At 46.8% G+C, this 25619-nt stretch overlaps 1 protein-coding gene across 3 annotated transcripts in view; it reads right to left on the bottom strand.

Moving 5' to 3' along the window:
- Window positions 1-183: 183 nt before the first annotated feature.
- Stx18 (syntaxin 18) overlaps window positions 184-25619 on the bottom strand; it is a 101769-nt gene continuing 76333 nt past the window's right edge. For 2 of the 3 annotated variants that reach the window (XM_048461629.3, XM_048461630.3), the window contains exons 6-11: window positions 15207-15319; window positions 10285-10373; window positions 3479-3537; window positions 2313-2382; window positions 1508-1588; window positions 184-754 (exon numbers count right to left, since the gene is read on the bottom strand). In XM_048461629.3, coding sequence (XP_048317586.1) covers window positions 659-754; window positions 1508-1588; window positions 2313-2382; window positions 3479-3537; window positions 10285-10373; window positions 15207-15319 — 508 coding nt within the window. In that variant the 3' untranslated portion in view covers window positions 184-658. Of the gene's footprint in view, window positions 755-1507; window positions 1589-2312; window positions 2383-3478; window positions 3538-10284; window positions 10374-15206; window positions 15370-25619 lie in introns of all 3 variants that reach the window. The other variant, XM_048461631.3, reaches the window with a different exon arrangement.

Raw genomic sequence — 25619 nt, forward strand, 5'->3', positions numbered from 1 at the left:
TTCTTGGAACACAAGCGTCTGAGAGCCAGTGGCAGGAAGCCAGGTTTCACATGACCCTGGCTTTGCTGTTCACATGCTGGGAGCCAGGGCAGGAGAGAGAGGTCTAGTGGAGGGCAGCAGAGTGCCTGTTCGGCCAGGTGGCATCCAGAGCTTGCTCACTGGAGACTCAGTGACTGCAATAAGTGGCTGTAATTGCATTTATTAGCTCGACAAGGCAGATGTGAATTATTTTCTATGACAAAATGGCTACGTAGCAGCACATATTAGATGCCATAAGGAAATAAGAACCAGTGACTTTAGAAACATTAGGTATGTTCTCCCCTGAAGCTACTGGTGTGAGAAAGGCAGGAGACGAGGCCCCAAGCATTGTAGTGGGGGATAGCCGGTGTGTCATATCCCTGCGCTGCTCTGCCCCGCCATGCTTGTGGCCTCTCCTGGAGGTGCAGCTCCTGACTGCATAGCCCCATTACCCTATGCCCCTGAAGATTGTCTTGGGCACTTTCAATCCATGCATTTCCATGGTCTCGTAGGTTCCAGATATCAGTTCGGGGGCCACGTCTCCCCAGCCTTGGACCTGACACGGCCACACAGCAGATGAGACACATGCTGGCATGTGGTGTCTGAGGCAGCAGGCAGGCACAGGTGCAGCTCTCGTGGGCTAGCTGTCATACCAGTCAAGGAAGAGCAAGGAGAAGGAGCACATCACAAGGAAGAAGAGGATCCACACTCGGAAGCCGGCGTTGTTTTTGATGGCCTGGTAGGAGGAGCACAGGTGTCAGAGCCCTTGGTGCCTACCCTTCCATGTACACCTCCATGAACGTCCTAGATAGGCGGCTTAAGTAAGAACAAAAGCCACCATGCATGGAGACTTGACAGAGAACAAATGCCTTGCAATCCGTTTTAAAATTACATTTATCTGTGTGGGTAGGTGGGAATGCATGTCATGGTGTGGGGGGTGTAGGGCCACAGTTCATCCTGTGCTTGTACCATGGGATTTCAGGAATCAAAATTAGGTTGTCCTTGTTGGCAGCAAGTACCTTTACACTAAGCTCTTGCCCTTCATCCTCTTCTGGTGGGCAGAGCCTAACCTCGCAGGACTCAACTCCCCATGGATTACTCAGGTTTCCCAGTGATGCTCTTGCCTTGTAGTGGGTTTACTAGGAGGTCTGAATTTCAGAGGGCCAGATGCCCTCCAGACAGTTTCTGGGCTCTTGCCCTCAGTGGGCTTATCCTTGTCTTTGGATTGTCCTGGCCCAACTTGGATGCTCTCCCACCTATACTGTTCTTACAGGGCCAGGAACTACTTTCTCTTGAGAATGAGCTGAAAGCAAGCCAGCAGGTCTTATGAATACATGCTCTTAGGCTGGCCCTGACCATAAACCCATGGCTACAGCTGCAGGATGGGCCCTGAGCTGTACACAGTGATCTTAGACAGCCTTACCAGTGAGACTCGGCTGCTGGGACACAGTGATGTGCCAAATCAGATCTGAGAGCCCCAGGTACCCACCTCTCGGATGTCTTCATTGCCTTCCTTGATGTTTTCCGTTGCCCCCACAACTAACTGGTGAATGTTGTCGATCTCGGTTTCCTGTGGAAAGAGTGTCAGATAAACCCAGTCATGACCTCCACACACATGGCTTGGGTAGAGAGATCTATAAGAAACCTGTGAAGAGTATCTTGCTTTTGTGATCTTGAACTCTCAAGTGTCCTTAGCTTCTACTTCATGCATGTGCATGTTGACTCAACTCTGTTGTGAGGTTCAGGCATTGCATTGTGAGTGAGCCAACAGCCCAGAGACAGAGAGAGGTGTTTCCCCCAAAGTCTTCTACAGTCCATGGGTCTAAAGTCCTAAGGACCTGGAGCAGCCCTACCTCCATCAGACTGTGTTCCCGAGGCAGCATGAGCTGGCTGAGAGACTAATTTCTGGAGCACGGTGGACCGAAAGCTGCTCTCCATTATGCACTTGTGGGGCAGCAGCCCTCAGTTTCTTCCCTTTCTACAGATGGGAAGCAATGGTGTAGAGGGGCTCCTGACTCCCAGCCCTGGACTGCACCCTCCTACCACCACCAGATACTCTAGCTTACAGGGGTTACTCTGCTCTAATCAGGGTCCCCACACAGAGTCCTCAGCTTTACCACAGTTGCTGTGAAGCGATAGGAAGCTTTGACTGGTACTCCTGAGTGGTTTGACTGGCTAGCAAAACATGGTGTTGCCTAATCTGCACCACTCAGATGCTTCTGGAAGAGGGTTCTGAGCTCTCAAGTCAGTTCTAAGCCAAAACTTCAAACTGCTGGGCCTTTGGGTCTTTTTACCTGTTGCAAAACTTTTTCGGTGAATATCTCTTGGAGTCTGGAAATTTCAACGACTTTCCCTTCGATTTGCCTTCAAAAAAAAAAAATAAAAAAGGTGACATGTTAGTTATTAGCTCCTGGTAATCTAACAGGAATGGTCCACATTCCTGAAGGGACCATCAAGGTGAGAGCAAAAAGTGGGCAGCCACTCCAAATGGGGAGAGGAACTGGGCAGGCATAGTAAGTCCTCAGCATAGCCTAGTTACTGCATGATGCATAATAGTGAATCAAAAGGCATGGTCATTTGGAAAGCCCATCTGCAAAGAAGGGACATTTCCCTCTCAAATCAGCTCCCTGTGACAAGAAAATGCTCCAGTTCAGTCTGTGATCACTTCACCTGGTTTAACAACTAAGCGCTTGCCCAACTTGAAACACTGGGTGAGCCCTTTTCCTGCTTCCTGTAGTTTAGAGCACCCTGGGCTGGGCTGGGCTGGGCTGTGCATGCCTGAAAGTGGACACTGGCTCAGGCTGAAACTAACTGCTCCAGAACAGCTGGCTATAAGTCAGTGGCAGGAGGAGAAAGGTAACAAATAGGGAATGGAGAAAGGCACACAGGAGATGGGAAGGACCAATTATCAGGTCTCAGGGAAGCAACAACAAAGTGGGTAGGGATGGGGGAGCTAGGCTAAGAAGAGGGAGGCCTTGAAGAGCCACCTTTGGGACAAAATACCCCTAGGGCTGTCCAAGGGGAGTAGCTCTGATCCGAGTAAGTCCCCAGACTGGGAGGGGCTGCACCATGAATGGGATGGGGCTGTGCAAAGATCCAGCAGGTGCTTTCAGAGCACTGCACCACTCCTGCGAGACAAAGGCCTGGGTGAGTTCCCTGGAGCCTCCAGATGTGTGAGTCTGGTCCCCTGGAAGCAGACACTACTGGAGCAAGCACCTGCTGCAGGGTCCCTACTACATTTTACAGCCGCTCCACCCAAGCAGCCCTGTGCTGTGGGTGTGGTCTCACTTTGGGGTAATCTGTCTTTAGCAACTGCTCTTTCTGCATATTGCAGCACCCATAAGCCTGCTGTTGTAGCCAGTCCTTCCCGGTTACATATGGGTGCTTGGGTGCCAAAGAGAATAGAAAAAGGCCCTGGTGTCTGGAAAAGCTGTCATCAAGCCATTAGCTATATACATACCTCACTTCATCAAATAAGCTGTTCATTTCACCAATGAGTCGCTGATTTTCTTGTTCAAACTGCAAAGAAACACATACACTCAGAATGACATCAAATGGGGCTCAAGAAAGGAGCTATATGGAATGGAACTTTTGACCTTCCACCCACCTTCTAAGGATCACAGCCTAATCCCATTGGCTAGCACAGGGCACTTCCAGAAGATTCTCTGAAAAATACCATACTCTAGGGAGAAAATGCTAGCTGCCCACAGACCAAGCATGCTGTGGTGGCTGGCAGAGCTCCTCCCATGTCTGGACTCCGGAGCAGCTGATACCAGTGCTGGACAGAGGAAGCTGGCTCAGCAGCTCCCAGACACCCTTTCTACTAGGAGCCAACTGCTGCCACCTATCTCTAGGGCAACATAAATAGACAGAAAACATGGTATGAGGAAGACTGTGAGGCAGAGGCTGGCAGGTCTTGTGTGACCTTGTGTGGTTAACAGCACTTGGGCTGCCCTACTGGCTAGAGGTTTGCACTACTATCTTTCTCAGAGTAAGCCCCAAGTCTACTCCATACTGATTGTCCTAAAATGTTCTCTGTAAAGTGCAGATCCTGGATGTACCTGAGCAGAAGGCTCCGATAGAACTCCTCAGGCTACATCGCTGCCAGCATTGAGTTGTTCTTTCTGCCCATGACATCAGTGAAACGTTTCCCGGTTGGCCTTGCCTGGGCTGGCAGAAGAGTACATGTTCTCTGTGAGCCAGGCACTTCCCACCTCTGTGATGGCAGCCTCTGCCATTTCTAAAGGGTTGCATGTCACATCTCCCATCCCTTCTGACTGGCTGGGGACAACAGCACAGGCACCATGTTAAGGCCTGGCCACAGAGGAGATGGGCGCACTTTCTCTGGAGTTCCCCTGCGTGCAGTGCCACTGACATTTCTTAACTTGTTCAGGAACCAGCTTCTCTCAAGGGACATAGCCACCTTTCTTCTGCGATCCCTGAGCCCTGCACAAGCCCGGCTGCTCATCAGAACACAGAGGCCTCACTCTACCCTAGAACCATCAGATCAGAAAATGAGACCGATAAGAGATGGCAATGCTTCAGGAGGGCAGATGGGTGGGCCAGTTCCCAGCAGGACCGCTTGAGCAAGCCATAGCGGGCTGCCTTGTGCATTGTGGAGTCAGCATTGCTAATGGCTCTTTTCTTATTAGGCTTCAAGGAGACTAAGAGAGTAAAACCTTCACTTTCGAGTCAGAAAGTATCAGCTGTTGACTGTCTGCTCAGCAGTGACTTAGGAGAGCAGTATATTTCCGAGAATGTGGAATTACTTCAGTTGTAGGTGCTAATTTACTTGCACTAATCCCCTCAGGTATGCATAGGCTTTTCTTCCAGGGAGGCATTTTATTCTTTTTTTTCCCCCCTAATGATAAAATATGGTTCTGCCCTTTTAAATCTTGTCATTAGTTACTTTGAAACTGTTCCTAAACACAATTAGCTATGAGTCTAGGTGACTTACTACTGGAATGCTGCCTGGGTTTGTTTCTGGTTTCCTCCAGGCCAGGCATGAGGTGCAGGCTGCACTCTCTCTCTAAGCTTCAGCAGCTGTGACTTCTGAGAGTGGCACATGGGCTCCAGTGGCCAGGCGAAGGCACAGCTTTTGGTTCTGGTTTCCCTGCGCCCAGGGGTTCAGTATGCCACCTCAGAAATGACCAACCTCTAAGAAGAGGGTGAAGAGAGTGCTGATAGTAGCGGGAGCTCCGGTGGAGAGCAGCCTCTACTACAGGGCAGGTCAGATGAAATAGTTAATAAAAACAAATAAACAGACAGAACCACCAAACCGTGTTCCCCTAAGCCAGTGCTTCTTAACCTTCCTAATGCTGTGACCCTTTAATACAGTGCCTCATGTTGTGGTGATCCCCAACCATAAAATTATTTTCATTGCTACTTCATAACTGTAATTTTGCTGTTATGATCATAATGTAAATATCTGTGTTTTCTAATGGTCTTAGGCGACCCCTGTGAAAGAGTTATTCAACCCCCAAAGGGTTGTGATTCACAGGTTGAGGACCACTGCCTTAACAAGTGCAAGGTCACCACTTACTGAAGTCTAACAGGGTCCAGCCGTGGATGTTCAATGGCACTGGTTTCAGGGCGGTTTTCTGAATGGCAAGCCTGCCCCAAGAGCTGAGTGGCAGGGGCAGTTGGTCATATAGCCCATGGGTATAGAAACCAGGTGTGAGGCCTCATGAAAATAACCATGGTTGGGTGGCTCTAGCTAGTCAACCTCTTCTCAATGGCTATCAGTTTCTTTGTGGACAGCTGTGAGCCTTACCCTTCCCTGACCCTGAGGTGTAAAGTCACAGCTGGAATCCCAGCTCCTTCATCTTTGAAGCTGTATGCCTTTGGGTGGTCAGTAATCTAATTACTGTCCTTGGGCTTTGTCACCAAAATGGGAACAAAAAGACTTAGACAGGTCATTAGAACACTGTGCTGTCTATCAGAGTACTCTCTGGGAGACAGATTCCAGACAGGTAGAGTGAGTGGTGTGATGCCTATAGGTCCCTTTCTTCTGTCTGACCTCAGATTCAACAGGGTTAACTGTGGCCCTTGGCCGTTTCACTGTCAGGCTCTGGAAAATTCAGATAGTACACTCTAGGGTCAGTCTAGCTGTGTGGTCATACTGCTTCATCACATAAGTAAGGACTTGGCCAGGCACAGGGGCTGAACCAAAGTCCTGGTCTCTGTGGTCAGCACCACAGCAGGATGCCTAGATGCCCAGAGATGCAATATGACCATAGTCTAAGGGATACTTATCACTTAATGTGCTATGTTTGGATATGAATTCTCTCCTGAAAAGGCTCATGGATGAAGAGTTGCTTTCTGGCTGGCACATCCAGCCATTGAGAGGTTATCATTAAGGCTTTGGTGCAGTTATTGAATTATTCCGTGACTGATTCAGGATGATGAAGGATATAGCTGAGGTTGGGACCAGCTGGCAGAAGTAAGTCATTAGGGGCCATGTCTTTGGGGCAGCTGGCAGATAAGCACCTCTTCCCACCATGCCCTTCCTGCCACGATGCTGTTTCACAGGCTCAGAGCAAACGGAGCCACTCACCACACCAGCCCCCTCTGAAACCATGCACTCGGGTGGAACTTTCCTATTTTGAGCAGCTGATCTCAGGTATTTGTCACAGTGAAGGATGGCTGACATGCAGCAGCATCTTTTCCTCTTAGGCTCATATGTACTCCATGCTGGCTCACAATTCTGTGCATTTGAGGATCTTCCTCCCTTCACCTCACAAGTGTTGAGATTACAGGTGTACCCCACCACCCCTGGTTTATCAACATCACCCTAAGGATCTAAAGCTTGAGATCCAGGTGACCCTGAACAGGTGTCTATGGCTAATCACATAGTGGAGCCTGCAATACTCCCTCCTGGATGAGCGTAAGAAACAAACACAGGTGGAAGTGCTCAGGGCAGCCGTGGTAAAAGCACAGTGTGCTAAGCCATAGCCCCCCTGGCCATCTCATTCTGTTACTGGGTAGCTAGACTTGCCAGCTGCACTTTGTTTAAAAGACACAAGTCCATTTTCAATATCTTATTATAGAAACCCTGTTTTTAATCTATCCCTCTTTGCTAAGTTTTACAAAGAAAGTCACTACTGCCAAGGCCCTCGAGTAGAAAAGTAAGAATAAGGCCCAATGAAGTACGCCCATCTCAAACCATCCAGAGAAGATAAGTGAGGGCTTAGGACTCAGACTCTCCCACAACACCTGTGTTCTAGGTGCAGGAACTGTGCTGGGCCACAGTACGAAAGCTGTGCCAGCTGGCTGCCTGGGCTCCATGAACTGCCTCGGGTACCTGCTACAGACACATTTCATACAGATTTAAGAAAGAGGTCACACTCACAACTTTCAAAGTTACTTCAATGAACACATCAATAAATAAAGGTGACTTTACTTGAACAAAATGAACGAGGCACATAAAAGTAAAGTGGGCTCTAAAAGGGAGCATTTTTCTTGATGTTTGACTAGAAAACAACTGAGTCTCACTCAGCCGACCATATAACCTCTGCTAACTCAAGGCACCATCCACCTGTACCATGACTCGCACCTGGAGACTGACTGTACATAAACATCCTGCAGCCGTTCTGCAACACCTAGCAGCTATTTAAGAATGAATTAAATTGCCATTATAGGGCTTAACTCATTATTTGACCACGAGGGAAAGTTTCAAAACTGATTATGAGCTATGGCCACAATTTGCTAAAGTACCTTTCAATGTAAAACCAACAATAGAGTATTCTTTCCCATTGTTTTTTTTTTTTTTTTAAATTTGGGCTAGTAAGACTTGACAACATGATACTCAGCAATTAATCCCAGTAAGAACATCATTTGCTGAACATTAAGTAGCCTGTTATAGGAGTTCATGATATCCTCTGTCCCCCACACCTACACCAACACAACACAAACCAGGAACACTAGAGGCTGAAATGCCAGCCTTTTGGGGAATGGTCTGGTTGGAACAGAGGGCATGAAAGCTGGCACCAACAGTCTTGGGAGAGAGCCTCACATCCTGACACTCATCTTCAGCTGTGTAGCAGGTGTGGGTCATGTGAACTGTACACAGGGCCTCCCTGGCTGTGCTGAGTGGTTCTCAATTGTGACTTCCCACAGTTCGGCAGGGCATCCATCCTAACCAGCTTGAGGTCCATTGAGATTCATTTGCTTCCAATTTATGCAGATAATTAGTAAGAGGAGGAGGATTCACAGCTGACTGCCTGGTCCTAGTGTCCCTGTTCTCCACTGCAGGACTGTGCTATCGGATGGCAGACACCCAGTGTCTGCTTTCCCAGGCCTACCTTCCATATGCCTGCAAAGGTTAACCGACCTTTGGGGCTCATCACTGCTCCAGGAAAAAGGCAAACCCCTGTGAGTATTCTGGCTATTTCCTTTATGAAGAATGATGCACATAAAAGAGTGAGGTCCAGCGCAAATTTACACTCTGCTTCCACTCAACAAAAGTGTCTTTCTCGATGAAGAGACTGAGCAGTACACATTATTATCTCTAGCAAATTTGCAACGTTTGGGGAAGTATAACTCATCATTTCCACTAGCAAAATTATTTTGTATAAACCAATGACAAATGACATGATTTTAAGATACTTCTGTCACTATTAGTTGTCAGAAGGGAACACAATCCAATTGTGTTGAAACTCATTTGTTGGTTTCTACATCTCAGCCTGCTTCTAATGCAGCATTCCCAGGGAACACTCATGGATCTGTCCTGTCCCTGTACACAGTGTTTCTTGAGGACCTCCTAAGCCCATGATACTCCAGCCCTAAGATGCCTCTAGACTAAGCCCTAGATCCTATGACAGCTCACACCTTCTGCCATGTCCACAGCACTTCCCAGCTGTCTGACACCTCCTGTTCCCCAGTGCCCAGCTCCATGTCTGCCCTTGTCCTGACTGCTCACGTCAGACGCCTCCCAAGTGTCTGGTCCTCTCACATTTGTCCTTCCAGGGCTAGATCTCTATCATCAGCTCCTGGAGACAGCCACTGCTGTCACCGAGAGCAGTGAGAGGACAAAGAGGGTCCAGATGAAGGCAGGGGTGGACTGTAGTCAGCTGGGGGTCCACAGTCCTTGCTTTTGCCTTGAGGCTCACTGGGTTCCTGGCACGCTGGTTTTCACCTGCTTGTGCTACTTTCTGGAAAGAAAACTTTCTGTTGTAGCCTTTGTTTCAGGCAAGGAGAAGCAGGGAATCTGAAGAGTAAGAAGCTCTGAGCCTGACATCTGGGCTGGGCAGCTGATGCTGAGGAAAACAGACATGTGGACAGGCCTGTATCACTCACACGAACCCATCAGTCACTCACCTACTTAGCAGCACTCGTAATCACTGGCGTGGGACTAAGGCCACTGTGACAGTGAAACAAGATCCTGCTTACATGGTGCTAGCACAGCAGAGAAGGCACAGAATAGAGTACAATACGGGGGGTGGCTGGGGTCAGAGAGGACTCCAGAAGGCTACCCTGGAGACATGATAGGAGTCAGAAAGGAGTGAGGAGGAGAGGCCTTTTGGGAGAAATAGTCAGCATCACAAATGGCTTCCTGAAAGGCTGAGGGCTAAGCCAAGGCAGAGCCCATCCTCACAAGACAGGAGGGCTAATGTTTACCACTGCTCCTTCTGTCTCCAGAGGCTGGGAACCCAGCTCCACTCTTATCAGCAGGGCTTGCTGGCAAGGCCTCTCTTGCTCTTTGCCAAAGGCAGGAGGAGGTGGTGAATACTTCAGGCCTGAAGAAGATCCAAGGAGATGAGTCCTAAAATGCTCACTGTCAATGGCTGCACAGCCAGGAACTGCCACTTGGGAGGCCTCACCAAAGCTCTGTCCCCTGAAACCACTGAGATGACAAACAACAGCACTCAGCACAGGGGACAGGAGGAGGTGGTCACTGTCCCGATGGCTGCTTCCACCATCCTTCAGTTATCACTATGCTTTCATTTCCATGACACCAGTGACTCAACTGAGTATAAACACCATCTTGACAAATATAAAAGGCTCATTTCATTTAGTCCAGATGCCTGTTATATTGCTGGTAAAGACAGTTAGCAAGGCCATCCAAGCTAACTTCTGATTTACTATGCTACTGTGAACTGAAATCATGAAATCCTAACAGGAAATAGGATATTAAGTGGGTAAGTGTATATAAAATGTGTTTATATTTTTAAAGCCCAGTATGAAATCAGGGCAGGAGCATCTGCACAACCTCCCACTCACTGAAGGTCTTAGGCCAGGCAGCTGAAAGGAAGCAGTTAGCATTACCATCTGTATCTCTTCTGGAGACAGCTCATCTTCACCCTTGCCATCGCCCCAGGTTCCCAGTTCAGGCTGTGCTTCGGCCAAAGGCTTTTCTGTTATGAAACAAAACAGTAAAGTGGACAAAGATAGAAGGCCAGCTATTCCTTCCGAATAGACGGATGAAGAAACAGGCACATGAAGACATCAAGAGTGGGGTTCTGCAGCATGGTCCATATTGTACAGCTAGCTAACATCAGCAGCGGCTCCATGTCCTCGCCCACACAGCATGAAGTCTTTCTCTAGGACAGCCACATATCCTAGAACATGAACATTTTAATCTACACAGCCTTTTGTTCACGATGAGGCAAGCACACAATGGCCTCTCAATAGCACAGGTGCCTAGAAAGAACTTTGCCTAGAGCAATGGGTACAGCCTGCACACTGTAGTAGAGCTGGCTGATGGGAGGTAAGGACTGCTCAGTGGAGACCTGGACACATCTGTCCCCAAAGGTGACTCCACTTCTCTGTGTCTCCATGTCCCTGGGCTCCATCACTGCTTTGCCTGGGACTCAAAGGCAAATGCTGTATCTTTTTCCTTTCTCCTCAGCCCCAATAAATTTCCAGGTGAGCTTAGCCCCGTGCGGTGGTAAGAGTTCTGGGAACCTTGATTGGGAAAAGCAATCACAACAGCAGCAATCAAGAGCAGGCAGATCAGGCCCACCCTGGGTGACAGGCGTGGCTACTGTTAGAAACGCATCTTCCCCAACAGCCACCTACACTCAGTGCAGTTGACACAGAGCTACAGACAAAGAAAAACATACCCGTATCACAAAGCATCCCCAGGCAGAATGGCACTGCTCTGAGGTAACACTCAGAGCATGGGAGCCATGTGCTCTCACCCACACCCACACCCTGTGACTTCTATCTCCTACATGGGAGCCGTGTGCTCTCACCCACATCGACACCCTGTGACTTCTATCTCCTACATGGGAGCCGTGTGCTCTCACCCACACCCACACCCTGTGACTTCTATCTCCTGCTTGGCTTCACTTTTGGTCCCTATTTCAGATTTTTCTTCCTTTTCCCCTTTGAATAGAAAAACCAATCAGAAACATAAGCCCCATCATAATGGATCCAAGTATGAATTAGTTGCATCCGGATGGTAAAGTTCTGTACTCTACAGGCGGCTCACTGCACACCCCCTGGAGCCTTCCTGACCTGGGCCTCGGGACTCAGCTTGAAGCATAGCGCTCACAGCACACTGTGCCGACCTGCCAGACCCTGACACCCCACCTGCACCCCAGCCTTCCATGGTCTGGCCCCCGGCAGCCTCTCAACCACATTTCCTACAACTCCTCACTAATCCCGAAGGTCTTTTGTTTAGTAACTGCACTCCACATGGGCCTCCATGATTTCTGGCCTCTTGAGTGTTTTCTTGATCTAACTGTTCCTTCAGCATAGAAGTTTCTAAGATTCTTTTTTTAGGGGGTGGGGGTGGTGCTATTGACTCACTTGCTCAGGGTTACCCCTTCCTGAGGTCCCCAGGACCCTCTGTCCCCACTTCTTCTTTTCCTAGGACACTTCTTACTCCCTCCCAGGAGCTGGAATCCTATCCTCTCTGGCAACAGCTAGCTTTGCAGGGCCAGGAACAATGACTCGCTTGAGAAATATATCTGAACACCCAGAAACCAAGATGGGCAAACAACTCACCACAGAGACGTGAAGAACACAGCCTTGCCAGGCAGAATGTCTAAAGAAAAGGCCTTAATGCTGGGGGTGGCAGGTCAGCCAGGAGTAGAGGTGTGAACCTGCTAATAACTAAATGAGCAAGTGCCAAATGGCAGAATGGAGTACAACAGACAAGAGACCAGCTTGTACCACCTTGTTCTGTGCCAGAACATGCTTGTCTAAGTGGCATCTCAGGTTTCAAAAGGAAATAAATACTCAAAGACAAAGTAAGCAAAGGACACATCCACATGGGCCAGATTTGAAAAGTTGCCCACAGAAAACCTAGCAGATGTCCACACACAGGAAGAAGCACTCTATTGCCATGGCGGAAAGGGTAGATGCACAGCATGGGAAGGAGAGCATCTGGTCGTTGGGGAAGATTTTCCCCGTCAACACTAAGGCCAGGATGGGAAGAAGGTTCTAGTCAGGAAATCAGACAGCACATCAAAGTTGGATGCAGGCCTCTCCCTGGCAGCCTGGCCTGCTTCTCTCTGTCATCTCTTCAGAGGTGCACTCAGGCCATGGTTCCAAGCTGCCGATTCCCAGGATCCCCAAAGTTCCTAGCCCTAAGCTCTCCCTGCTCACTCCAACATCAATGCTATTTCCACCTGCACACCCAGCAGGCACTTCTGACCCAATCACGTAGGTCAGTATGCGGAGTCCCTTCCCCACCTCAGGCAGCAATGCCCCTCCCAGTTCCTCAGCCTCAAATGCTCCCATCCCACATACTCACAGTTGCTACACCTAACAGGTGACCTTAGAGTCCACAGTGTGACCCAAGCACTCCTCGCTCTGCTCTATGTGAGTTTGGGTGCATATGTGGGGGTGGTCCCTGGTGGCAGATGTCTTGTGTCCAGCCTACCACTTCTTGGCTGCTTCTGCGCTTTTCAGACATAAGCTATACCATGGAACACTCAGGCTTTGGAATGCCCAGTCGACGGTGCTGGGGTCCAACTCTACCTCAGCGTGTGAGCTGTATGAGTATGCCTCCTCATTTCCCCCACCCCACTCATGCATGTCTTCTCATGCTGTCCTTCTGGAGGTGTGGGGTGCCTTGTGGCTGTCATGTGCTCTCTCATCACTGGTGATGCTGGGTCCTCTTAACATGCTTATTTGTCATGAGTAGATGTTCCTTTAAGAGACTGACATTCATTCCATGTTTTCATGGATTTTGCATTTGTGTGTTTCTCGTGATAATTTATTTTTGGTTTTTCAAGAGAGGGTTTCTCTGTGTAACAGGCCTGACTGTTCTGGAACTTGCTTTGTAGACCAGGCTGGCCTCGAACTCAGAGAGATCTGCCTGCCTCTGCCTCCAGGAGTGTGCCACCACCGCCCAGATTTTTCTCTATTTTTAAAAATCTACTTGTTTGTTTGTTTGCCTGTTTGTTTTCTAAAGACACACAGAAAGAAAGGATGTAGTGTTGGGTGGGCGAGAAGAAGCTGTGAGGAGTTGGGGGAAGGGAAACCATGATTAGCATATATTGGATGAGAAAGTTTTTTCTTGTTGAGAGGTCTGTGTCCATTCAAGTGTGGTACAGTGGAAATGGTTTTCCACTCTGCAGGCTGTCTTTGTACTTGCTTGGTGACTTCCTTTTGAAAAGTTAAGCCCAGTAACTAGCGCTGGTATCTCCCACATATCAGCAGGCAGAACGGTGTTCAGTGAGCATGGGTGAGTGCTGGGGCCCAGATGCTTCCACATCACATGGTCTTTGTCTCCACAACCTTCTGGCCATGTGGACTCTAAGGCAGAGCACTAGAACACTGCTCTTCTCACACTCACACACACACACACCAAAACGGAAGGGTACGGGTACACGGACCTTGCTCATTGCCCTATGAGTCCAAAGAGGAGCCATTCCCACTCACTAGGACATCCCTAACACCCAGCTCAAGGCCTGGCACAACATGGAATGTAGGCTTGAGGTCAGCAGTGAGGTCATCTTCCCATGAGACTTCCTCTAGGCCCTCAGCTTGCACTGTTTTTCCCCTGTTCTCACCAGCCTGCATATTGAGTGGGTAAATGACTGAATGTGGATGCTGTGTCCAGCTTTAGTAAATTTAGTTACGATGCCCCTGTCTTGTCTTCTAAGAAGTTGTGCCCATGGGATTATGGGAAGGCTGTGGCAGGCACAGGAAAGATGCAGAACCCCTGTCTGCTAGAGCACATGAGCTACCAGCCAGGAATAGGCTGAAGCTGTGCAAGGAGAGCCTCCCACGTGGAGTGCTGCTGTGCTTCCTCAGTGCTGGGCTTTGAGTTCCTATAGAACCTCTCTGAATCTTGGCTTCCTCACCTGCAAAACACAACAGTGCACACCTCTAAAGATCCAATAAGAGTCTGGCCTGTGATTCAATCAGCACATGTGGCACAACAAAGAGTTCCAAAAGTGCTGTTCTCATTGCACAAAGGACCTCTGGCATCCTCCAGGCTGGTGAACCATGGTGCATATGAAACACTTCTGACATTCAGGGAATCATGAGGTAGAGACAGGCTTGAAAGTCAAACCCACACACCAGTGAATCCTGGACCCACCATTTATGAGCTTTCACCTCAGACAAGACAGGCTCTGAACCTGTCAGAATCTTCTCAATAAAAGAGACTCATGATACTCCAGTGCTGCGGTGAGGCGAGGCCATGCAGAGCCACAGACACGGCAAAGGAGACATTCAGGCCTCGTGGCTTCAGTGAACCCCTAGGCAGTGAAACCAGCTTGCTTGTTAGCTGTACTCAGGGATGCAGTGCTCTGAGCAGGCATCCCTACTCAGGGGCACGTGGACTGCACACATAATGAAGCAGTCTGTGACATTCAGACTTGAAGGAGACTGCATTTCTTTGGCATGAACTGTCAGGGACATTACTGTATCTGTGATGACAAGAGACACAAACCCATACTTGCATCTTGTCTAGCTGTGGAGGCCCATGAGAAACTATGCTCCACCCTGGGGCAGTGCGGCTGGCTGCTGCCAGTGCAGACTTCCCTCTTTAGCAGACAGCAGGGATAGTGCCGCCTCAGTCTCCAGCTGGTGCACAGGAGAGCAGCCCTCCCCAGGTCCAGGTGAACATGTGACTCAGACTGAGCACTGCTACTCCATGCTTCTTTTGCTTTGGGGCAGCTATGTTCACACCACGGGTCAGGAACTGCTGCCTCTCCCTGCTTTGTATCCCTGCCAACAGGCCAGAAGGAAGAAGTGCAGAGCAAAACCTTTATCCTGACTCATACCTGGCAACTCCTCGGCAGCAGGCTTTTCTTCAGAGTCCTGGGAAGCATTCTGTGAGGCTTTCTCAGATGAGGGTTCTTTCCTCTTTGTATTTGGCTCAGGTTCCAGCTTAGATCTAAATACAAATAGTTAGCAGTTATTTTACCTCCAAAACAAGATTCCTTTCTGACAACAGACAGGGTCTTGAGTGTCTTGAGCATTTTTGCTCTGATCTCTCTACTGGGGCCCAGGAATCACACAGACACTTCATATTTTACTGTAAGGTACACTGCCTTCTGCATTTCAGCCACAGCATGGTGCCTAGCATCTACACCCTGAGGTTGCCCTGGAGACACCACACCAGGAAGTGGAAGTACAGTAATCCAGTAATTTTACACTAATGCAAAAGTGTTGCCAAAAACCCATGCATGGGACACACACACATACACACGCACACACCCATGCAAGTACTATCATGAAATAGTTTAACTATGAAAGTATAAGTCTTTAACAGCTTGTTGAGCCAGGAAGCTTTCTTTCCACCTTTTCACACACCACTCTGCCCATGATGTGATCTCCTTTCTATTCACAGGGGCACATTCATCTCTGCTACCTAGAGATCTTCTTGGACTTTCTTTATAAATTTTGCTTATTTTTCATTAGTGCACATGCACACGAGTGTCTGCAGGCACACAGTGCACATGTGGAGGTCAGAAGACAACTTCTGTAAGTAAGTCTTCTCTCTCCACTTTGTTGAGCAGGGTCACCTCTCAATTCTCTGGGAGCGTCAGGTGATTTCCGTCTCCACCTCCCATCTAACTGCAGGAGTACCGAGACTACAGAAGTGTGCTAGAGCATCTGTTGTGCGTTTTGGTTTTAAACTTTTTTTTTTTTAACGGTTGACTGGAACTTTATTAGGAGAGGCGCTGGAGATTGTTACACCAAGGACAGGAGCAGATTTTTAGAAAGACACCATTTGGTCAAATGTAACAGAAGTCGGCTTCCTCTCCTGTGAAAGCGGGATCAATAGTAAAGCCTTTACTTGTGGAGTTTGGTTCGGATTATATAAAAAGTTCCCCAGTTCCCAAATATTAGTCCCATAAACAGAAGATTAAGGAAAACGAACCTGGAGCTCAGTGATAGATTCTTATCATGCCTTACATTTGGCAAGGAGCAGAGTATCAACTTTATTAGCAAATGGTAGATGCAGAATAATAAAGAAAAGAATGGGCATTTCTGGCAGATGCTAAACGGGTTTTTAGGCTCAAATTCAGGAGTTCCAGGTGATTTCTGTCTCCACCTCCCATCTCACTGCAGGAATACTGAGACTAGAGAAGTGTGCTAGAGCATCTGTTGTGTGTTTGGTTGTTTCTGTTTTAATCATGGGTTTTTAGGCTCAAACCCAGGTTATTAGGCTTGTGCAAAAAGTGCTTTAGCCTGCTAAGCCATCTTGTTGAACTGTGTGTGTGTGTTGCCCATAGGTGCGTTCACCCATATGTGCATGCACTGAGGCCGGAGATCAATATTGGGAGTTTTCCTCTACAACTCTCCACCTTATTTTTATTGGGAGCTATCTTGCTCTCATTATATAGCTCTGGCTGGCCTGGAACTCACTATGTAGACCAGGCTGGCCTCAAACTCAGAGATCTGCCTATCTCTGCTTCCTGAGTGCTGGGATTAAAGGTGTGTGCCACCATACCTGGCTTTCACTTATTATTTGAGACAGGGTCTCACGCTGAACTGTTCACTGTTTCATTTAAACTGGCTGGCCAATGAATCCCAGGAACTACCTGTCTGCTTTCAGTGCTGAGGTTTAGGTGAGCACTACCATGCCTAGATTGTACATGGGTGCTGAGGATCTGAACGCAGCAAGCACTCCACCCCCAAGCCATCTGTCCAGGCCCCAGCTTACATAGCAAGTGCTCTCCTGCTCTTCCTTAGAGTGGGTCTGTGTGTTTGTGAGTCGTGTATGCTACTTAGCTGGACCAGTGCCTACATGCAGTGTCGGTTGTGATATTCAAAGAGGTCCCCTAAAAGCCTCTGTTGAGGTCCAGTGTATGGCTTTACTGAATGAAGCTGTAGGAGGTAGAGCTAGTGTAAAAAAGGTCATTGGGGACGTGTCCTTGAAGTGGCCAATGGACTCCTGGTCCTTTCATTTTCTTTGTTTTTCAACTGTGTTGCCATGAAGCAAACAGGGTCCCTTTGCCATGTGTTCCTGTCATGTACTGTGCCACTAGCGCCAAGCAATCACAAGCTGAGACCTCTAAAACCATGACCCCAACAAACTTTATTCTTCTGACTTCTTTTTGTATTTTATTTTAATTTTTGGAGCCAGAGTCTCACTATGTAGTCCTGGCTAGTTTGGAACTTGCTATGGGATCAGGGTGGCCTTGAACTCACAGAGACATGCCTCCTCCTGTCATCTGAGTGTTCAGATTAAAGGTAGGCACCATCATGACGGACCGCTTTTTAAGGTGACTGTCATTGGTATTTTGTCAGAGTGATGGGAATTAAGCTAACACAGTGACCCATAAAAACATGTTGAATGAATCAATGTTTTATAAACACAAGTAAATAGCTAACAGAGGAGAAAAACTCTTTCTAAAATAATGTGCTTTAGGGCCAAGCAGACTTGACTCTATGCTTGACTGTAATGCCAGCACACAGGAAACAGGCAGAAGGATTGCTGCCAGGAGTTTTATGAGAACCTAGGTTACAATGTGCAGACAAAAGATCAATCTTCTTAAAAGAATCAATCAATCAATCACCAAAATAAAATAATAGGCATCATAATAGCTCTACTAAAACCTATATAAACATTACAGACAGGGCGCTGAAAGGATCCATGACACAGGCCATGCTGTTAGTGAGCCAGACAGTAAGTAAAAGTATAAAGTCAACTCGTGCTGGCTGGATCTGGTTTAAACACACCACTTATCATCTGTAAAGCACCTATGATGTACCAAGTATTTTTCTAAGCACCTTAGAGGATAAATATAGACAAATTTATCCAACTCCAAAACATCTCTCTAAGAAAGTACTAGTATTAAATATATTAAATGACTTTTTAAAAACAAATAATGAAACTGAGGCCACATAGTAGCTAGGCTGAGACAAGACCTTCAGGTCCCAGTTCCAGAGCCCATGTTGTGTCAACTCCATGAAGAAAGTCTCTTTAATTAGCACTAATAGAATAAGGGCTATGCCATTCAGATCAGATCCAGACTAGACAAAGCATGTGGAGGTTGGGGAGAGGACAACACACAACTGTCCACAGCAGAGACCTCACAAAGGCCTTACATCAGGACATATAAGGAACTCCTGCACAAATTAACAAAAGACAAATGATTTAATAACACAGTGTGAAGGATTTGAATAGATATTCTGGGAGAATATGGAAATCATCTCTAAACACAAGAACAGGTGATTAACGAGTGAGATGATCCTGCACAGCCACAGGAAGAGTTAAATACATCTGATCCACACTATATCCTGGGGAGAACAAGGCTAAATCAGAACCTCACGTAGTTGAATGGTGTGTAAAATGCTGTTACCACCATGGAAAACTTAGAACAGCTTCTTATTAAATCTAAGAGTGTCTCCACTATCATAGAGCAAACTCACTTTGAGGCATTTACCAAAGAGAAAGGAAAAGGTATGTCTCACGAAACTGGCAAGTAGTCACAGTACACTTACCTACATAAAATAAATAAATAAATAAAAAAATAAACACGGAAACAAACCCATACCAACCAACATGAGAGTAGGTAAGGCAATGGTGTGTGTTCACAAACCACGATACTACTCAGCCACAGAGAGCAAATCACAAACACTGCAGCATAGCTGATCTTCCTAAAATGTGTTAAGAAGAGGGTTCAGGGCACAGTGCTCACTGAACATGCCTAAGGTCCTGGGCTTGATCCCAGTACTGCGAAATAAACTCAAAAGAAACCTTTTTAGAAACAAACAGGGTTTAGTCTGTATTTGGCATTAGTGTATTAATTTAATTATAAAATGAAATACTGCTTAATATTTTGGATCATATTAGTTTTGGAATTTAGTAATTGAATAGCTGGACACATTAGACAATTTTCAAATTAGCCTGAAAAAGAGATACCCATCAATGAGAATTTTTAATATTTTCCTCTGGATAGTAAGTGACAAGTATCTTGACATTTCTTGGTCTCATTTCTCATCTGTAAAACAGGGGCTACCAGAGAGTTCTCATGTGGTCACCATTTCCCCTGGGATGCTTAAGTAGCAGAGTCAACAGTACACAACCAACGTGGCAGATCATCTGCGGCACAACTTTACTGCTACAGTGCCCTGAGTGAGGCAGCATGGCCTCAGAGGAGCTCCTAAGACAGCATCCAACTGTCCCTAATGCCTTCCTCTGTGCAGAGACAGAATCCTCACAGAAGCAACAGTGGGGAAGGACTGACTCCAGTTCAGAGTTCAGCGGATACAACCTATCATGATAGGGAGGCATTGCAAGCAGCTCATGGCTGTGATAGTGGGGACAGGAGGTTGCGGATTACATCCCTGCGGCAATCATGAGCAAAGAGACTGCTGGAAGCCAAGGCTGGCCTATAACTTCTAAGGTCTGCCCACCAGCTAGGCCTCATCTCCCAAAGGTTCCACGGCCTCCTGAATTCTGCTTCAAAGACTAAACAATAGCATCAGATCTATAAAATGCAAATGTTTTTGAAGTTCTTTTAAGAACCAGAGTATGGAATCCTGGGAACTTCACAGGGTGACAATCACTCAAGATTTGACAGAGAGTCAGACTTTGGCAGACTCAAGGACAGAAAGGACATTCCAGGCATAGGGACCAAGAGCTTGTCATTTATCTTCAGAGAATTATAGCTGGCCACTTGTAATGGATAATTGCTGTGGACCACGTAGGAGGTTCCTGCTGCCCCACATCCACTCCTCGTTTTCAGTCTAAGTAGTGTGACAAGTGTGAGCTGGTATTCTGTGTCTTAAATTTTATTATATAACAATCACACACAGAGAAGTTTGAAGTATGAAGATTCACTCAGTGAGTAAGTTCCAGTCTGATACCCTTCACCTCTGAATATTTAACATATTCCCTAAAGGCAGTGTGCCTTGATGTAACCACCACAATCAGGAAAGGCACAGCCATCTCTCAGTTCCACTGGTTCCTCAGAATATTCCCTTTTGACCAACAATTGCCTGTACAATGGTCCAAGTCAGAATCCTGCATCATATTGCATGCTAATGCTTTTTAAAAATCTGTTCGGAATGCTTTCTTCAGACTCTTCCAGTTCCATGTGCTTGATACACAATACCCTGCTAGTCACTCCAACCATGCCTCTGAACTTAAGCCTGGTGCTCTGTGGCAGAAGCCTGGTGATGCGCTGGCAGAGATCACAGAAGCACCACTGCTCTTCTGGGGCATTTGCCAGCATGTGCATGGCTCGTCTTGACTGACATGGTGGCTATCCGGCTCCTCAGAAGAAGCAAGGGGAAACACTTGACATTATAATTCTTCCAAACTTCCATTTGTTTATGAGTTTACTCCTGTCCAGATGGACTCTTGACACCCTCTTTCACGCAGTGGGCCATAACCTACTACTCTCCTTTAGTTTTCACTGACTTAAATGTGGCTAGCAGAAACCCCTCAAGCTAGCCCCTGTGACCTTCAATACACCCTACCATTCTGTGATACCATTCTCCCTTGTTTTCTGACACAGTGAAGTGTCCTTGGCTCATTTCACACTTTCCTTTATCCAGCCTAGGAATAGGCCATTTCTCCAGGAAGCCTGGTCCCTAGAACCTAGAAGTGGTACTTAGAAACCAATACTTGTGTGTGTGTGTGTGTCACACATTGTGCATGGTCACACAACAACACTGGCTTCCATACTGAGCTATGGAAACTGAACACTGTGACACACTAGCTTTCATTCTAACCCTACCACAAGGTCTAAGCATCCTGGCCTGTTCTCTCTCTCATACAGTGAAAAACGGGCTCACTGCACCTTCTCTATCAGCTGCAGGGTCACTCGTGTGGCTGACACCCTCCACCACCACTTCTCCTCATACAGAGGATACACCCATCCTTGCATGCCTCTCACTGCCTCTCTGACACCCTACCCTGGGCAGCAGGGCGCCTCCCCAGCACAGACACTCACCTTTACCCCTCCCCATCTCCTTATTTCAGGACTGCTTGGTTCAGGAAGGGGGCGGGCTGCACTGCCTCTTGACTGAACATTTCATTTAATGCCCATCACCCTCATGTCTGGAGTGTGGCAGTGCCAGTTTTCAGTGTAAAGTAAATAGAGGGCTGCAGAGAAGCAGACAGAGACAAAGATGAATGCTTTTTTTAAAGTGATAAAAACAGATTCTAATTATATACAGAATGTCTACTGAAATCCTCTGGGAAATTACAAATCAGGCAGCTAAAGGCAACGTAGGGAGGTAAAAGCAATTTTTAAGAAAGTCACCACAAAGATCAGTTTATGCCCCTGATTTACTTCACATAGTTCTCAAAGTGAAGGCCAAGTCCTGCCTCTGATCAACACAGGTGCCACATCTATTTCCAGGTCCCTGACTTTGAAAAGTCTTTGGGATTTTATTTGAAATTGTAAAGAACAAGAGAGAAAGAGACAGATTTTCTTGGTTTTGCAGGAAAAAAAAAAGCATGGAAGCACGCTTTGCAAACAGAGGAAGGCCGCTCCAGGACTGCTCTCTGTCTGTTGTTCCCAGCACAGAGGACAGAGCATGCACACCACAGTGCCCTACTCCAAAGCAGCATTTGAGTTAGAGAGTCTTCTGAGTCACAGGCACAGGGGAGTCAGCTCACTCTACCTAAAGCCACTCCCTCCATTAGGCAGTCACTCACCTAACGGATATTTACAGGGCATCTACCACTTACTAGGGAGGTTTTTTTTTTCCTTTTTTTAAGTAAGTGTTCCTCAAAGCATGGCCCACAGACTAGTACCAGATTCCATACTGCTCATTACTGATCTGCCACGCGTTCAGTACGCAATGAGGAGTAAGAATACACAGCACTCAGGCAGTGCCTTTGTCTCACTGAACGTGGTAGAGAGTAGCTTGGTGTCGTCAGACCGCTGTGGCAGGCCACCCGAGGCACAGCTCTGACGCTGTCATGCACAGGAGACTAACACATCAGTCCCTGGCAGACTGCAAAAACTACAATGATGTGGCCCTTCATGTTGGGGTGTTCTTCTAAGCCAGGGTCAACACAATAAAAGCCCAGATGGTGAACACTGCAAGCTCTAACTCACATTCTTTCTTGGTTTACAGATTTTTAAAAATATAATAAACCAATCTTATCTGGAAGGCCATACAAAAATAGGCCAACATCTATCCTTGACACACAGGCCAGTCTGCTACTCCCTTTTCTAAGCAGCAACAAGGCCCTATCAGATAGTAGGCGAGGGAAGATCGTCACTGTGGCCCTCATATCACATGGCATCTCCTCCTCTCCTCCTCTCCAGCCCCATCACTATGTCATTCCAAACACTAGCAGCTTCTGCTGAGCTCTCGCTATGTGCAGGGTCCTAAGTCAGGAGCTGCAGCCAGCAGGCTAACCATCCTGCTGAGGAGAGAGGGCTGACTCATAAACAACAGATCCTTGAAGTACGTTCAGTATGTGATGCCATGGGGCACCTGAGAACTGATAGCTACTGACAGCAGGAAACACAGCACAGACTGCAAGGGGGCTGTGTGGCTGTGGATCATGGCAGTGGTTTTTCGTGTGTGTTGACCTGGGCAGGAGAAGGGCTTGATGTCCCCTTTAGGAAAGTGTCATCATGAGAAGACTATGCACAAAGATCTCTGAACATAGAGCGTTTCTCCAGGCCAACAATAGACTCCATTGTCAAAGTAAGCTCTATTTGGGTCACCAAGACTTCTGAACACCTTCAGAAAGTCTCTCATCTTCAGGATCTGTGCTGAGGGGACAGTCTAATAACACAGATTTAAGACACACCGACGAACTCGGCAGGCTCTATGGAGTTATCCACCTGTTGACCTTGTTTGTAATCTGCTCAGTATTTGAAGAAGCTATAATCTTTAGTCATCAGCTTTCATTCTTCTCTGGTCTCCCGTCAGACAGAGAATGGCCCCCAAAGTTTCCTCTCATAAGAATACTGTCCCAGAAAAGTGAAGGGTTCAAATCTTAGAGCCAGGTCAGCTGGAAAGCACAAACGAAAGCCAACACTCACTCCACAGTACTGAAGGCACCTTTGCACTAGCAGACAAGGGTCTCAGGCTAGTCTCGATTCTCAGAGGGCTACCCTAAAGCCTATTCCTGATTGAGAAAAAAAAAAAAAGGCCAATGATATACCAGCAGTTTTTCTGGAGAGAGCATGTTTCTGATTAGCTAGGATGTTTTATGAGAGTACAAGCCAACAGAGTGTGTGATGCCATTTCAGTTCTTTTGTTTTTCAGACGAGGTTTCTCTGTAGCTTTGGAACCTGTCCTGGAACTAGCTCTAGTAGACCAAGATGGCCTCGAACTCACAGAGATCCACCTACTTCTGCCTCCCAAGTGCTGGGATTAAAGGTATGCGCCACCACCACCAGGCCTAAAATTTTCTTTCTTTCTTTCTTCCTTCCTTCCTTCCTTCCTTCCTTCCTTCCTTCCTTCCTTCCTTCCTTCCTTCCTTCCTGTCTTTCTTTCTCTTACTTTTTGGTTTCTCAAGACAGGGTTTCTCTGTAGATCAGGCTAGCCTTGAACTCACAGAGATCTGCCTGCCTCTGTCTCCCAAGTGCTGGAATTAAAGGCATGTGCCACCACTGCCTTGCTTTGGCCACTTCAGTTCTAATCACCCCAAAATACCAGAGATTTGAGGAGACAAAGAAGAAAAAAAAAGTAGGATCAATATAATAAAAATAGGAATCTACAGATTCAATGCAATTCCCATCAAAATCCCAGCACAACTCTTCACAGACCTTGAAAGAACATTACTCAACTTCATATGGAAAAACCAACAACAACAAAAAACCCAAGATGGCCAAAACAATACTTTACAAAACTCAATTCCAAACAGATCAAAGACCTCACCATAAAACCAACCACACAGGACCTCAGAGAAGGGAGAGTGGAAAGGACACTTGAATGCATAGGCACAGGAGACCACTTCCTAAATATAACCCCAGTCCACAGACACTGAGAGAAACAGTTAATAAATGGGACTCCTGAAACTGAGAAGCTTCTGTAAAGCAAAAGACAAGGTCAACGAGACAAAATGACAGTCTACAGAATGGGAAAAGATCTTCATCAACCCCACATCTTACAGAGGGCTGATCTCCAAAATATACAAAGAACTCAAGAAACTAGACATCAAAAGAACAAATAATCCAATAAAAAAATGGAGTACAGACCTAAACAGAGAATTCTCAACAGATGGATCTCAAATGGCTGCAAGGCACTTAAGAAAATGTTCAACATCCTTAGTTATCAGAGAAATGCAAAATAAAACTCTGAGACTCTATCTTTTTTATTGATTTTTATTGAGCTCTACATTTTTCGCTGCTTCCCTCCCTGTCTCTCCCCTCCCCTCTTCATCCCTCCCCCAAGGTCCCCATGCTCCCAATTTACTCAGGAGATCTTGTCTTTTTCTACTTCCCATGTAGATTAGATCTGTGTAAGTGTTTCTTAGTGTCCTCATTGTTGTCTAAGTACTCTGGGATCGTGGTTTGTAGGCTGGTTTTCTTTATGTTTAAAAACCACCTATGAGTGAGTACATGTGATAATTGTCTTTCTGTGTCTGGGTTACCTCACTAAAAATAATGTTTTCTAGCTCCATTCATTTTCCTGCAAAATTCAAGATGGTTTTTTTTCTGCTGTGTAGTACTCCATTGTGTAAATGTACCACATTTTCCTTATCCATTCTTTGGTCAAGGGGTATTTAGATTGTTTCCAGGTTCTGGATATGACAAACAAAGCCGCTATGAACATAACTGAGCATATGTCCTTGTGGCACGATTGAGCATCCTTTGGATATATACCCAAAAGTGGTATTACTGGGTCTTGAGGAAGGTTGTTTCCCAATTTTCTGAGAAATTGCCACACTGACATCCAAAGGGGCTGTACCAGCTTGCACTCCCACCAGCAATGCAGGAGTGTTCCCTTTTCCCCACAACCTCTCCAGCATAAGTTGTCATCAGTGTTTTTGATCTTGGCCATTCTTACAGGTCTAAGATGGAATCTCAGAGTTGTTTTGATTTGCATTTCTCTGATGACTAAGGATGTTGAACGTTTCCTTAAGTGTCTTGCAGCCATTTTAGATTCCTCTGTTGAGAGTTCTCTGTTTAGGTCTGTACTCCATTTTTTTTATTGGATTATGTGTTCTTTTGGTGACCAATTTTTTGAGTTCTTTGTATATTTTGGAGATTAGACCTCTGTCTGATGTGGGGTTAGTGAAGATCTTTTCCCATTCTGTA

Source organism: Myodes glareolus, chromosome 8 (assembly GCF_982192425.1).
Source record: "Myodes glareolus chromosome 8, mMyoGla1.1, whole genome shotgun sequence".
In the NCBI taxonomy this organism is placed as follows: Eukaryota; Metazoa; Chordata; class Mammalia; order Rodentia; family Cricetidae; genus Myodes; species Myodes glareolus.